The following is a 13,727-nucleotide window of genomic DNA, read 5'->3' as shown; positions in this document are numbered from 1 at the left end:
TTTTCTGTCATTAGGGCCTGTAGCAAGATACTCTCCAGAGTCCCTCTGATCTCTATGCTAATAGTAAAGCACTGAAATGACGGAAAGGAAGACAAAGAGAAAAAAAAAAACCTCCAAAGCAGCTGGGAGTCCTTAGTTCTAACCATCTCTATGGAAACAATTCCACAGAGATCGATCTGGAAACAATTCTGTAGAGATCACTGGAGCAATGGCAAGCCAATCTTACCTTATTTACAGGATTCAGCCTGCAAATGAGAACAGTTGACATCGTTTTTTCTTGTGTTCTTTGGAGAAAAATAATAAAATAATAGGCCAAATAAAAATTATACTTAGGACTATATAGTGTATTTTTTAACTCAAAACTTCCTATGTGCTGTAATAATAAAAGGCAAAAGGAATGCATGTACCAATTTCAATTCCTGCCTAACCATTTACACTGGCAAAGAGTGCACAACCCAAAGACCAAAACCCCCTAAAACACAGCAGTTTGGTAGCGAAAAGTCATTCATGTCATTAGAATGATTTTAAGACTGTGGCCCATAACCACACAAAGTATGTGGAAAGAATGCCAAATTCAATCAGGCAGTAAAAATAGATTGCTTGAATTCAGGCAAAGGGTGAGCGGGATAACAGAATTCCACCTACCAAGTCAGGTTGAAACACTGAAAAGATAAAGTAGCCAGGTAACTTAAACCCAGGGAAGAAGGATTAAGAGAACACCATCTGAAGTGTGGGAGTTGTAAGTCTTATTACCAATACAACAATTTTTTTCTTTCTTTTTTTTTTTTTTTTTGGGCCGGGGCTGTGTTTGAACCCACCACCTCCGGCATATGGGACCGGCGCCCCACTCCTTGAGCCACAGGCGCCGCCCCAATACAACAATTTTTAAGGGGGAGAGGTTGGAGTTCAAAGCTTCCAGCCAGTAAACTACTAACCTCAGGTCTCTAAGGGAAAGTAACTTCAATTTACCTAAAACAATGTCTGTTCTCTTAATTTATGGATACATTATTTGTAACTCCAGGAAGGTTCATACTGTTTAAGACCCTTGGGGGTAAAACCATACAGACTCCAATTCTTAGGTCTGTTACTCAGCTGTGTGACCTTGGGCAACTATTTTCATTTCTCTGGGACTCAAACACTGCATCTATAAAATGCAGATACTTATTATTTCTCAGTTTTAAAGAGTCAGTGAATCAAATAAAAGGCCTAGTTCAAGCAAGCGCCAAATAAATGCCATCTACTATTATTACAGCATCCTTGTTTTGTTTTTCTTTTTTTTTGGCCGGAGCTAGGTTTGAACCCGCCACCTCCGGCACATGGGACCAGCACCCTACTCCTTGAGCCACAGGCGCCGCCCCCTTGTTTTGTTTTTCTATCTCTTGTAATTCTTACTGTGGCACACCTGTCTTAAGCAGGTTTCAGAATGAATTAAGGCCTTTAAGTGGAAACTTCCATTACATGAAGGTAAATTGTTTCCTGTCTCCATCCTAAACACCGCAGGTCTCATGGGGAAACAAACTTCACCCTTCCACATTGCTAAAAGGCACTGCTAACCGTCTTCCCAATGTCTGTAACACAAAGTCCAAAGACTTTTGGCTGGACATTGAAGGTCATTTCCAGTCTTAACCCATCCCACAGAAACACTCAACTATGGTCAAACTCATTCTCTCTTCCTGGTACTCTAGTACACTCCTACCTTTGCACCTTTAATTGGTGCTAATCTCTTTATTAGACCTGCTTTCCATCTTCCCACAGTACATCTTGCATTTTTTTAACTCAAAAAGGCCATCACCTGTCATTAATCATCTCAGTTGTGCATGACGGCACAACCCAAACATATTTATTAGGTGTTACAGTTTTCAAGAATGAAAAACTCTATCTAGAAAATTGCCCAAAGTTGGCAGCGCCTGTGGCTCAGTGAATAGGGCGCCGGCCCCATATACCGAGGGTGACGGGTTCGAACACGACCTGTCCAAACAGCAACAAAAAAATAGCCCAGCGTTGGGTTGGGCGCCTGTAGTCCCAGCTACTTGGGAGACTGAGGCAAGAGAATCGCCTAAGCCCAAGAACCGGAGGTTGCTGTGAGCAGTGACGTCATGGTACTCTACCAAGGGTGACCAAGTAAGACTCAGTCTCAAAAAAACTTATATAGATACACGATGATGACAGCTGTGTAAAAAATTGGAGGAACCCATGACCAAGTATTGAATAGGTCACAGAGCTGTGATAGTGATCCCCAGTGGTACTTTATTCTTCTGTAAACCAGCTTTAGTATTTGGTGAAAATAACATCTCAACAGAGGAAGGGAGCCCATATTATTAATTCTCCTGCATGTTCTAAAAGGTTTTATTATTTTTTTATTGGGGACAAAGTGAGACTCTTATCGCTTAAAAAAAAAGAAGAAAATTGCCCTAAATTGGCTTCTGGGGCTGATTAGGTCACTAAGGCTTTAATTGTGGGAGAGATCAAAGACAACGCGAAGGTGAAAAAAGAAAGGAGTGATTTGTTAAAAGAAGGGAAACGTGGTAGTTAGGAATTCAAGCCAAGAAGCCCCAGGCCCCACCACGCACCCAGACGAGGCCCGCTGGGGGGCGGCCGGCAGCTCCAGGGCCAGGCGGAGCAGGAGGAACCTCGGTCCGAGGGACGAAATCGGGCCCTCGTGGGCACTTGTACTTCGTAGCCGAGAAACACTTTTCACTGCACAATGCAAACATGGTGGACACAAAACGCCCTCCTCGCGTTTCCCTGCTGCCGAAACACGTGGCGCCCTTTCCAGGCTGTATAAAGCGCGGCTAAAAGCGGGGCCCTCTCAGAATTTGTTCATGATGGGGTAGAGCATGGGAGAACTTTTCCAGACCGCGACACCACGGTTCCGTCAAAACGCACTCGCAGGGCTGGTGCTACCACCTCCCTAAAGAAAGCAGAATGGTGGGGTCTGAGAATTCGCTGGTTGTACGGTAAGCAAAAAAGGCGGAACGTGCAGATTCACTCCTGCCAAGTGAACGAGCTCCCGCTTTTACCTCGCCCGCTCCTGGTCAGCCCACCGGCACGCAAGCGCGATTCTGGCTGCGAGCGCCGGAGAGGAACGGCTTCTTTAGTCTCGCGAGAGCAGGACCGGCGGCCTAGCCGCTCTCGCTCCACCCCCTCCTTCTCGCTCGCTCTCTCCCATCCCCCCCAGCCAGTAGCTCAGCTGCGCAGCTCCCTTAGCGGTTGCCGCTACCTGAGACGGTTGGAATAGCCGTTGTGGTGAGCGCTACACGAGGCGAACGACTTCTCCCGCTTCACGACCGGACCGCGAGCACCGGAGTCGGTGTTACTATCGCCTGACAGGGTATCTGAAGTAAAAGGGGGTAGGTTGGGCTGGTGGTTTCGAGAGGAGAGACCGGGAGGGGGCTGGCAAAGGGGAGGAGTGTAGAGGTCGCCACTCTGAGGCGGCAGGGCTGCTCCTCCCCGGCAGTCTCAGCCGCGAGGAAGGCGGCCTGCCGAGGGCAGGACACCCAGGCCCACAGTGGGGGCGTCCCGCTTTCCCCCTTGCCCTGCTGGGTGGCCTCCGCCATTTTGGGTATGGTGGCGCGGACACCTTGGCTTCCCGCCCTTCCCCGCTTTTTTGACTTTTTGATACCCAGCTTCCGAAAACTGATGTAGAAGGCCGGTGTTGGGGGTCGGTCAGAGCCCCTGGAAGGGGTGAGGGCGGGGAGCGGAGCGAGCAGGGAAACGCTGGGCAGCTGGGTGGGGGGAGAGTCCGGGCTGCCGGGCGCGCTCCCGATGGAAATGGCGCCCGAGGGGCCTGGCCTCCCACCGCGGCCTCCCTTCCTCCGCAGTCTCGGCAGGGCTACCTGGGCTTTCGGGACTGCGAGCGGCTTCTGACGCACGTTCCCAAGATGAGAGAGGCTGGCGCTGGGGGAGGAAGGCCAATGGCGACGAAGGCGCTCAACTCCCAAATCCAGGACAAAGGAGGCGGACGGCCTCCTTTGTGATTCCGCCGCCCGGTGGCGAAGGTTTTTAAGCCGGGCTCGGCGGCCGGACGCGGGGGGTGGACGGGGCGTACTCTCCCTAGTTCTCTGGTCTTTAGGGCGGTAGATAAACGGAAAGTCTCCGGGGAGGAATAAAGGACGCTTAGCCGGCCCTTATTCCACATTTGGAACTTCGAAAAGAGTACGTACTCATCTTTCAGGGTTCCCCCCCAACGTTTAAACGTTTATAAGGACTTTGTGGGTATTGTGTACGCAGAAAAGTGATTTATCAAATAGGAATGTGAAATGGGCGTATTTCAGATAGGTCATCTGGGCCCAGGGAACTGTGATACTACTTTTTCAACTTTGGGGCGGGGGTGGTGGTTTAGCATTTTGTGTATTTTGGCCCACATGGGTTAGAATTTGAGTTTGAGTTTTAGGAAATAGTTGTTAAAACACAACCAGTGATGGTTAAAAAAAAAAAATGTGTGTTTAGGAACTGAGTTAACTAGCTTTAAATACTAAATCTCACCAAAGAGTTGTATTTTGTGAAGAGATTTTTTTCCATTTTCTTTTGGTAGCTAAGCATGTTTTTCCTTTAGGGGCATATAATCGTATTTTGAACAAGGAAATAAACCTACAAAATAGGATGAATTGTAAACCCACTCACTTGGTGTAATTTGGGGAAGAGGTTCCTTAGAGCACGTAACTGGTCGGTAATTTTTCTTGAAAACCATATAAAAGGGGAAAAGGCCTGAGAATTTCTGGTTTTCCCAGCTCTTAGAAACAAAAACATGAAAAAACTTCCTGCTTGTGGAAGATGTTCTGTGATGCCTTGTCAAGATTGCCAAGGAAAAGCTTACCGAAGTCTTATCTTGAAACAGTAGATTTTAGTTGATTTTAGAATGACAACTGAGACTTCATAGGAAAGTAGTATAGGAAATGATTAACACCTTTCGTAATTGGATTAGACAACACACACCACCTTTTTTTTTTTCCTGCGTTGTAATCTGGAGGATGCCTATTTAACTGTTATCTTTCGCTGTCCTTGTTTCGGTAAACAAGGGAACTGCAATAGGTAAAAACTGGGTTCTAGTAAACTCATTTGTAATAAAGTTCCATTGTAGTTAAACTTACATCACCACCATTTGACCAAAAATAAAGTTCATTCTCGTTCCTTAGGAACAAGAGGCTGCCATTTAGAGGACACTTCAGAAGATAGATGTGCCCATGTTCCAAGAATTCTATATTTCAGTTATCTATTCAATATTTTTTCTTAATAGCTTTGGGATATCATTTACAACCCATAAACTTCATTCATTTAAAATTACATTCAGTACCTTTTAGTTCCTTCCCAGATTTGTGCAGTCATCACTACAATTTTAGGGTATTTTTATCGCTCAAAAGGTAACTTATATCCATTAGCAGTGTTTCCCCATGCTGCCTCCCAAGTCTCATAACACTGACTAAAGTTACCCTCACATTCATTTGGTAATATTTTAACGCGTGGAATTCTTACAGTGATTAGGCATGACATTTGTTGCAAAGAAAGGTTGAGATGGATTATCCTGAGTAATAAGCTGTTTAGGTAGTTTCTAACAGCTTTGTTAAGGTATTACATCAGATTGCTTCTTTGTATGCCCTTCGGTTTTTTTCTTGTTTGTGTAAGTAGAATTTTTGAGTGTTGAAGGGGTAGTGTACCCTCTTCACATCTGGGAGGAGAGTAACCCTATAGAATAGTTTTAAGAGTTTTCTGGGAATGTTATCCCTGGTTGAAAATTGTGTTCAGTGTTTTTATAGACAATACTTTGTTTTCATATGGGTCTTATTGGTACAGGCCAATCCAAAAAAAAAACTTATTTTGCTTGGTAGTATTTTCTTGTGAAGTGCTAAGATTTACAGTAAAGATGAGTCAATTTCCATCTCTTTTTTTGTTGTTTTTATTTGCTTCTGAAGTACAAATCAACTCTTGGGCTCAAGCAATTCTCTTGCTTCAGCCTCTCAAGTATCTGGGACTAAAGGCGCCGACCACAACACCTGGCTATTTTTTTGGTTGCAGTTGTTGTTTTAGCTGGTCTAGGGCAGGTTTAAACCTCCAGCCTCAGTGTATGTGGCTGGTGCCCTACCCACTGAGCTACGGGCGCTGCCCCCTAAGATAGAATTTTAACTGCACTAAGATCCTTTCACATTAGGTTGACTTCAGATTCTTAACTTTCTCCTGAGGAAGTGACTCAACGGTGGTAGATCTTTCCTGCTTTTCCCTTTCTTCTGATCTTAGCTCCCCCTTTATAGCAAACGCTTTCTTGAGACTGGTGCTGTTATTGAAAGAAAAAAAATTTTTTTTATTTAAAAAAATGGTAGGGATCTTCTAAATTGATTTGGGGCCACTTTTGAGAGCCACTCTTTAGTATTTTTTTTTTATTATTGTTGGGGATTCAATGAGGGTACAATAAGCCAGGTTACACTGATTGCACTCTTTAGTATATTAAACTTTTAAAAGCCTTTGTTGCCTTAGAAAAAATTTAACAGTTTTTTTTTTTTTTTTTTTGTAGAGACAGAGTCTCACTTTATGGCCCTTAGTAGAGTGCTATGGCATCACACAGCTCACAGCAACCTCCAGCTCCTGGGCTTAAGCGATTCTCTTGCCTCAGCCTCCCGAGTAGCTGGGACTACAGGTGCCCGCCACAGCACCCGGCTATTTTTTTGTTGCAGTTTGGCCGGGGCTGGGTTTGAACCCGCCACCCCCGGCATATGGGGCCGGTGCCCTACTCTCTGAGCCACAGGCGCCGCCTAAAATTTAACAGTTTTTATTTCAAGATTCAGACTAGTGTCCCATCCTTTAATTAAGGTTCAAATACTTTTTTGGTATTTATCATTGATTTTGCAGGACCCTTTAAAATTCAGGAACAGTTGCTGTAAACAGCTGCTTACCATGAAGTAGAGGAAGCACTTTATAAATAATTCTCAACAGCCCAGTGAGATGCAGGCTTTACTGCTATATTTTGCAGTCGAATAAACTCAGAGGTTAAGTAGTTGAAGCAACCTGTGGATAATAGGGATTCAAGCCTGGGTTTTTCTCTTATGATGTTATACTTTTTGTGCATAAGAATAAATTGTAATGTCAGTTCATTTTGGTTCTATATGTCTGGAGTGGCACGCGTCTAGGACTTTAGCTTTGAAGGTGATTCATACGTAGAAGAATGTGGTTAATAACTTCTAGTGAACCCATCTACATTAGCTTATTTTCAGTTCATGAATTCTGGGAAAAAAGAAAGCTGGCCCTTTGCGGCTGCCTACCCCCAAGAGTTGAACTGATTATTAGATCGTGTGAAATTAAGCATTACTGAATGCTGTTGATGTATGAAATGCCCTCAAGCCTAAAGGGATCAGGTGAACAAATCATTTTACAGTGGAGGAGGTGATGAGGGAAAGGTTTGAAATATTCAGGTGAGTAGGATTCTTACAGCTATATAGTGAAATTTGTAAGGTTCTGGTAAGTTTCTGCAGCTGAAGGACTTCTGCATTAGCCTCTTTGGAAAAATGCTCTGGAATTTCAAAAGGAAGGGTGTTGCTTCTGGGGAAGGGAACAGGGTGGTGGGTTCATTTTAGAGGGAAGAGGTGCTATATATAATCTCCAGTGACTTCCAAATGGATGGCTTCAAAAACATGAGTACGGAGCAGCCTTTGACCTCAGTTTTAACTCAGTCATTTAAAAATTCTTGTTCTTTTTGAGTTTAAGCTAGATAATAGGTAAAATAGAGATGAGAATTTCCCCCTTCAAATACAGTTTGATGTCTTCAATATTATAGTGCCGTGATAGTTAAAGATACTTGTTAGATTTTTTGCGATAGTTAAAGATACTTGTTAGATTTTTTGCTTAGGCTTTTGATACGCGTGGACAGTGGTTTTATATATATATGTAACTTCTGAATCGCGTGGACAGTGGTTTTATATATATATGTAACTTCTGAATAGTAGCTATTCAGGTGAAGAGTGAAATTGAAAGGTGTGAGTGAAAAATTGAGATGAAAAGGCTAGAGTTGGCATTCAGATGACAAATAATTTGAAGACTCTGGTAGTTCAATTATGTGAATTCTGGCTGAGCGCCTGTAGCTCAGTAGTTAGCAGTGTACCAGGGGTGGCAAGTTTGGACCCAGCCCAGTCCTGCTTAGTGGCAAAAAACAAATTATGTGACTTTTCTTAAAATTAGGAACTGTGTAATGTTTGAGCCTAAGAAATTGAGTGCTTTTTGCTAGGCGGTATTAGATTTCACTACCTTTACCCTACCCCCAAATAGAAAGGTGGTATCCTTTGGGTTGTGGCATTGCCACAGGAGTCATGTAACCCTGTCTTGGCTTTCCCTCTTGTGACACCTCTGAGGTGTTTCTTCAGTACCTCTTGAAAAGAGTATGTTTTGATTGACTGCTTTATGTGCTTGTTTATTTTTTATAGCATTTAAATCAAACGGTATTGAGATGGATTGGGTTATGAAACATAATGGTCCAAATGACGCTAGTGATGGGACAGTACGACTTCGAGGACTACCATTTGGTTGCAGCAAAGAGGAAATAGTTCAGTTCTTTCAAGGTACCTCCAGTATTAGTCAAAGTTTAGTAGTGTAATTTTCTATTTGTATTATATTACTCAGTTTTTAATTTGTAAAACCCATTTCACTTTGAACTTTTAAATTGAACTGTAATAATCTGGTGAATGTTTTAAAATACAAAATGTGCTCCAGTTAATATTTTTCCAGAATGTGTAGAATATACAAAACCTAATTAATGTACAGTAACTTAATTGAGAATAATTGTGTATGATGAAATGAACCATGAATTAGCATATGGAGCATGGTTAAATTTGATTTGTAGCACTTTTTTCATGTAATATAGGTGGGCTTTTAGAGTATATAATTAGACAGTGTTTTTACACTGGTTGCAAAAAAATTATTTAATCCGATAATATTTGAAAAAAATCTTTTCATTTGTATTATGGGGTGATGGGAAACTAAGCTTTTTTGTTTTGTTTTGTTTAGACTTGTTTTAAATATTTGATTCAGATGGGAATGTTTCAGCCTTTAACACTGTTCCCCTTGATGGGGTTATTTGTCCTTGGGTTAAAGGGTTGGAAATCGTGCCAAATGGGATAACATTGACGATGGACTACCAGGGGAGAAGCACAGGGGAGGCCTTCGTGCAGTTTGCTTCAAAGGAGATAGCAGAAAATGCTCTGGGGAAACACAAGGAAAGAATAGGGCACAGGTGGGGATGGAGAGTTTGGGATGGTGTTAAATTTTTATTTTTGGGGGTTGTGGGTCACTATTGCTTAAATGGGGGGGTAACCATAACTTTTTTCTGGGGTAGTTTAAAAGAATTATAATTACCTAAATTTAACTTGGAAACTACAGATTTGGGTGGGGAATTAATGCTAATAGTTTACTTAAATTAAAATTAGATTGTTTTCATTTCTCTGTAGGATGTTGTCAATAAATGCATTTGTATAATCACCTATTTTCTTTAAAACACCTATCCTGTACTAAAGGAAACAAACTAAAACTATATTTTATGACTTGTTTTCAAATGACTAATTTGTCTATGTGTAAAACTTAAATATTTAATTATTTAAGTTTGTAGGTATGAAAACTGTTAACTTATGGTGTATTTAGGCATCTTAAATTGGGTTATGTATCTAGATGTAGAAAAAAGTACTGCATTTTGCCCAGTATCTTAATTTGCTCTAATACATTTATGCTGAAACCTGTACCTTAAAACATTTTTAAATAGGTATATTGAGATCTTCAGAAGTAGCAGGAGTGAAATCAAAGGATTTTATGATCCACCAAGAAGATTGCTGGGACAGCGACCAGGACCATATGATAGACCAATAGGAGGAAGAGGGGGTTATTATGGAGCTGGGCGTGGAAGTATGTATGACAGAATGCGACGAGGAGGTGATGGATATGATGGTGGTATGTGTATCTAATGAACAAAGGTTCTGTTGTCATTTTCTTAATATTCCTGACACTTTGTCAAGAAATATAGAAATGGCAGTAATTTCAGTACCTATGAGGTTTTAAAACCTGTTCATGAAAATATGGATTCCCATGGTCAGCTATGGGACTGGATTGATGCACATTAGCACCTAGAAAACTTATACTGAGATTAAAGGGAAAATGTTGGCTTGGGGATGAAATTAATTTTTGTCCTTTTGAGATTTTTAATTTTCCATATGTGATAAATAACTTTTATTCATATGCCCTGAGTTGGGAATTGCAAACTTGTAATAGTCAACAGAATGGTTATTACAAAAATGTTTTTTGTAAACTAGTTATAAAATTTATCTCTTAATAGTATATTCATGTATGTCTCCTTGTATTACACAGGCTATGGAGGTTTTGATGACTATGGTGGCTATAATAATTATGGCTATGGCAATGATGGCTTTGATGACAGAATGAGAGATGGAAGAGGTAAAATATTAGATTTTTATTCTGAGGTAACCTTTAGTATTTGTAAGCTCTTGGTGGGAATATAGGTTAACTTGTATAAAAAGTTAACTTGGGCATATTTCATTGCGATGTTATATAAACGCTTTTTGTGTGCTTTTCTATGTGTTTCCATAATACTTTATAATCTTGGCAAATGTTATTTTCCAGGTATGGGAGGACATGGCTATGGTGGTGCTGGTGATGCAAGTTCAGGGTTTCATGGTGGTCATTTTGTACATATGAGAGGGTTGCCTTTTCGTGCAACTGAAAATGATATTGCTAATGTGAGTAGTTTGTGTGAGAGTACTTTAATAATTATTAGTGATTTTATACTTGTCCTGGCATCTAAATTTGGAAGCATTCTTAATGTTTTCATCTTTAAAGTTGAACATCAAAATCCCTTGATCAAAACATAAAAATACATCTGTCCTTATCTTTAGTATTACAGATATTTTTGTGTCTATTGTGTGCTGACCTACGTAGGATTCAAACCAGTAAAAAGCTACATTCATGAAGTTCAGTTAAGAATATAGTGAAAGGCCAAGCACAGTGGCTCATGCCTGTAATCCTAACACATTGGGAGGTTGAGGCAGGTGTATTGCTTGACCTAGGAGTGCGATATCCCGTTTCCACAAAAAGAGAAAAATCAGCTTGATGTGGTGGCACATGTCACTAGCTCCTCAAGAGGCTGAGGCAGAGGATTGCTTGAGCCCAAAAGTTTTGAAATTGCACTGAGCTATGATGATGCCACTGCTCTCTACCCAAGGTGACAGTGAAAGACTGTTGAGTATAGAATGGTGATGACTCCAGTATTTTTTCGTCATTGTGTTTGAAAGGTTTTGAAAGATTAAGTTTCAGTGGTTTGCTTTGGCTTTACAGGCTAGATGGTGATTAGAAACTGAGTCAAGGGTGGCACCTGTGGCTCAAGGAGTAGGGCGCCGGTCCCATGTGCCGGAGGTGGCGGGTTCAAACCTAGCCCTGGCCAAAAACCAAAAAAAAAAAAAAAAAAAAATTGAGTCAAAAGTAATAGTAATAGATGATACTGATGTCATTGATTTGAAACTAATTGGTTTTAGATTGATCAGGGGGTCCACAAATTTCAGCCCATGGGCTAAATCCAGTCGCACTTAACCCATTTGTTTATTCAGCAGGAGCATTAGAGACCCAATGGCAAACAAAGCCATCATTGTCTGCTCTTAAAGCAAAAATTTGCTGTAAATTTTACTGGGAACCAATTGGTATGAATTCTAAATGCCTTTAGGGATAGCTTAAACCTGGTTAACTTGTGATTAGAACTATCTGATCATATGTTTGGGGGCTGTTTATATAGAGTTCCACAGATTTATCAAACTCCATTTCTGAATCACATACCCTATTTCTCTGTGTATACTTTGAGTTTCGGGAGCCCGTTATATCTCAAGATGGCAGTTTTGAAATACATCTCTTGGCAGTTAGGGTGGAGATAGAACTTTATATTCCATCTCAGTTCATAAGGTTTGAGACTTTTCATCTGTTTCCAGTAAACATTTTTCTAGATTAAATACATTCTTTCAAAATTGACTACTACCTTATTTTAAAAATGGTAAATTCTTTGCAATAATCTGAATAGAAAAGAAATAACAAGTGTTTCCTTTTATTTAGTTCTTCTCACCACTAAATCCAATACGAGTTCATATTGATATTGGAGCTGATGGCAGAGCAACAGGAGAAGCAGATGTAGAGTTTGTGACACATGAAGATGCAGTAGCTGCCATGTCTAAAGATAAAAATAACATGCGTAAGTGGTATCTTTGACATGCTATCATTTCCCAGGTGTGAACTTGTATATAACAAAATTTTTTTCACTTGTTAAATACAAGAAGCCCTAGGATCTCTTGGCAGTTATTTGACCTCTATATAAAGATAAGTTTGGGTTTTTTTGGAGACAGAGTCTCAAGCTGTTGCCCTGGCTAGAGTGCCATGGCGTCATAGCTCACAGCAACCTCAAACTCTAGTGTTAAAAGTTATCTTCTTGCCTCAGTTTTTCTATTTTTAGTAGAGACAGGGTCTTGCTTTTGCCCAGGCTGGTCTGGAACTTGTGAGCTCAAGCAATCCACCCATCTTTGCCTCCCAGAGTGCTAGGATTACAGGCATGAGCCTGGTCCTAAAGATAGGATTATAATGGCTTCCTGTGGGCTTTTTATATCACCACACTTAGGAATTGATAAACACTTTAATATTAGCTGGCCAACCTTTTAAAGCTTTTATTGATAAATTATGATCCATTATTCCTTCTCCCCTATCATCCTTGATTTTTTTTTTTTTTTCTCCTTAAAGAACATCGCTACATTGAACTCTTCTTGAATTCCACTCCTGGAGGCGGCTCTGGAATGGGAGGTTCTGCAATGGGAGGCTACGGCAGAGATGGAATGGGTATGTAATGTTTTGGTTTTTTGTTTTGTTTTTTTGGTATGTAATGTTTTTAAGAGAAGTGAAGTTAGCTCCTTAGCAATCCATCTCAAACTTTTTTTTTTTTTTTTTAAAGATAATCAGGGTGGTTACGGATCTGTTGGAAGAATGGGAATGGGGAACAATTACAGTGGAGGATATGGTACTCCTGATGGCTTGGGTGGTTATGGTAAGTATCTCTAGTTGGGTCTGTGTTAGTCTCCATAAGTAGTATAATTAAAAATGCAGATAATTACTTTTAATATCTTAACGCATGAATCTTTCATGCTAAGTGATTCTTAATGTCATTTTTTCTTAAGGCCGTGGTGGTGGAGGCAGTGGAGGTTACTATGGGCAAGGTGGCATGAGCGGAGGTGGATGGCGTGGCATGTACTGAAAACAGAAGCATCAACATACAAGTCCTGACAACAGCATCTGGTCTACTAGACTTTCTTACGGATTTAATTTCTTTTGTATTTTAAGAACTTTATAATGACTGAAGGAATGTGTTTTCAAAATATTATTTGGTAAAGCAACAGATTGTGATGGGGAAATCTGTTTTCTGTAGGTTTTATTTGTTGCATACTTTGACTTAAAAATAAATTTTTATATTCAAACCACTGATGTTGATACTTTTTATATACTAGTTACTCCTAAAGATGTGCTGCCTTCACAAGATTTGGGTTGGTGTATTTTACTATTAGCTCTATAAGAAGTAGGATGGTGTAGTTTTAGAGGATAATGGTTCACCTCTGTGTAAACTGCAAGTCTTAATAAGCAAATGTCCGGAATAGAGCTTCACAAATAATTAGTGTAACTTTTTTTGTTAAATTTCTCCTGGACAATACTGTAAATATAAAGCC

General features: G+C 40.7%; 2 protein-coding genes across 13 annotated transcripts in view; one reads left to right on the top strand and one right to left on the bottom strand.

Annotated features, from left to right (window-relative positions):
- PBLD (phenazine biosynthesis like protein domain containing) overlaps positions 1 to 3,334 on the bottom strand; it is a 52,715-nt gene extending 49,381 nt beyond the window's left edge. For 3 of the 6 annotated variants that reach the window (XM_053586413.1, XM_053586418.1, XM_053586419.1), the window contains exons 1-2: positions 3,221 to 3,334; positions 2,571 to 2,911 (exon numbers count right to left, since the gene is read on the bottom strand). The gene's annotated coding sequence lies outside the window, so the exon portion shown is untranslated. Of the gene's footprint in view, positions 1 to 2,570; positions 2,912 to 3,020; positions 3,140 to 3,220 lie in introns of those variants that run through there. The other 3 variants (XM_053586414.1, XM_053586415.1, XM_053586417.1) reach the window with 3 other exon arrangements.
- On the top strand, positions 2,939 to 13,484 carry HNRNPH3 (heterogeneous nuclear ribonucleoprotein H3). 7 transcript variants are annotated; one of them, XM_053586406.1, is made up of 10 exons: positions 2,939 to 2,957; positions 8,406 to 8,540; positions 9,073 to 9,211; positions 9,734 to 9,918; positions 10,333 to 10,419; positions 10,606 to 10,721; positions 12,079 to 12,214; positions 12,754 to 12,849; positions 12,962 to 13,054; positions 13,185 to 13,484. In XM_053586406.1, exons 2-10 carry the CDS (start codon positions 8,429 to 8,431, stop codon positions 13,259 to 13,261), a joined length of 1,041 nt encoding a protein of 346 aa, XP_053442381.1. In that variant the 5' UTR covers positions 2,939 to 2,957; positions 8,406 to 8,428; the 3' UTR covers positions 13,262 to 13,484. The 7 variants fall into 7 exon arrangements, with proteins under 7 accessions (XP_053442381.1, XP_053442384.1, XP_053442383.1 ...); XM_053586409.1 differs by lacking the exon at positions 2,939 to 2,957 and adding an exon at positions 3,252 to 3,350 and having other exon boundaries at positions 9,734 to 9,873; XM_053586408.1 differs by lacking the exon at positions 2,939 to 2,957 and adding an exon at positions 3,252 to 3,350 and having other exon boundaries at positions 9,734 to 9,900.
- The last annotated feature ends 243 nt before the right edge of the window (positions 13,485 to 13,727 follow it).

Source organism: Nycticebus coucang, chromosome 3 (genome assembly GCF_027406575.1).
Source record: "Nycticebus coucang isolate mNycCou1 chromosome 3, mNycCou1.pri, whole genome shotgun sequence".
Classification (NCBI taxonomy): Eukaryota; Metazoa; Chordata; class Mammalia; order Primates; family Lorisidae; genus Nycticebus; species Nycticebus coucang.
The sequence above is the reverse complement of the archived record's forward strand: the minus strand, read 5'-3'. Positions and strand labels throughout refer to the sequence as shown.

Coding starts and splice junctions, on each gene's coding strand:
- HNRNPH3 (XM_053586406.1), top strand. CDS start 8,429: ATGGATTGGGTTATGAAACATAATGGTCCAAATGACGCTAGTGATGGG. Junction 8,541..9,072: donor AATAGTTCAGTTCTTTCAAG/GTACCTCCAGTA, acceptor CTTGGGTTAAAG/GGTTGGAAATCGTGCCAAAT. Junction 9,919..10,332: donor AGGTGATGGATATGATGGTG/GTATGTGTATCT, acceptor TGTATTACACAG/GCTATGGAGGTTTTGATGAC.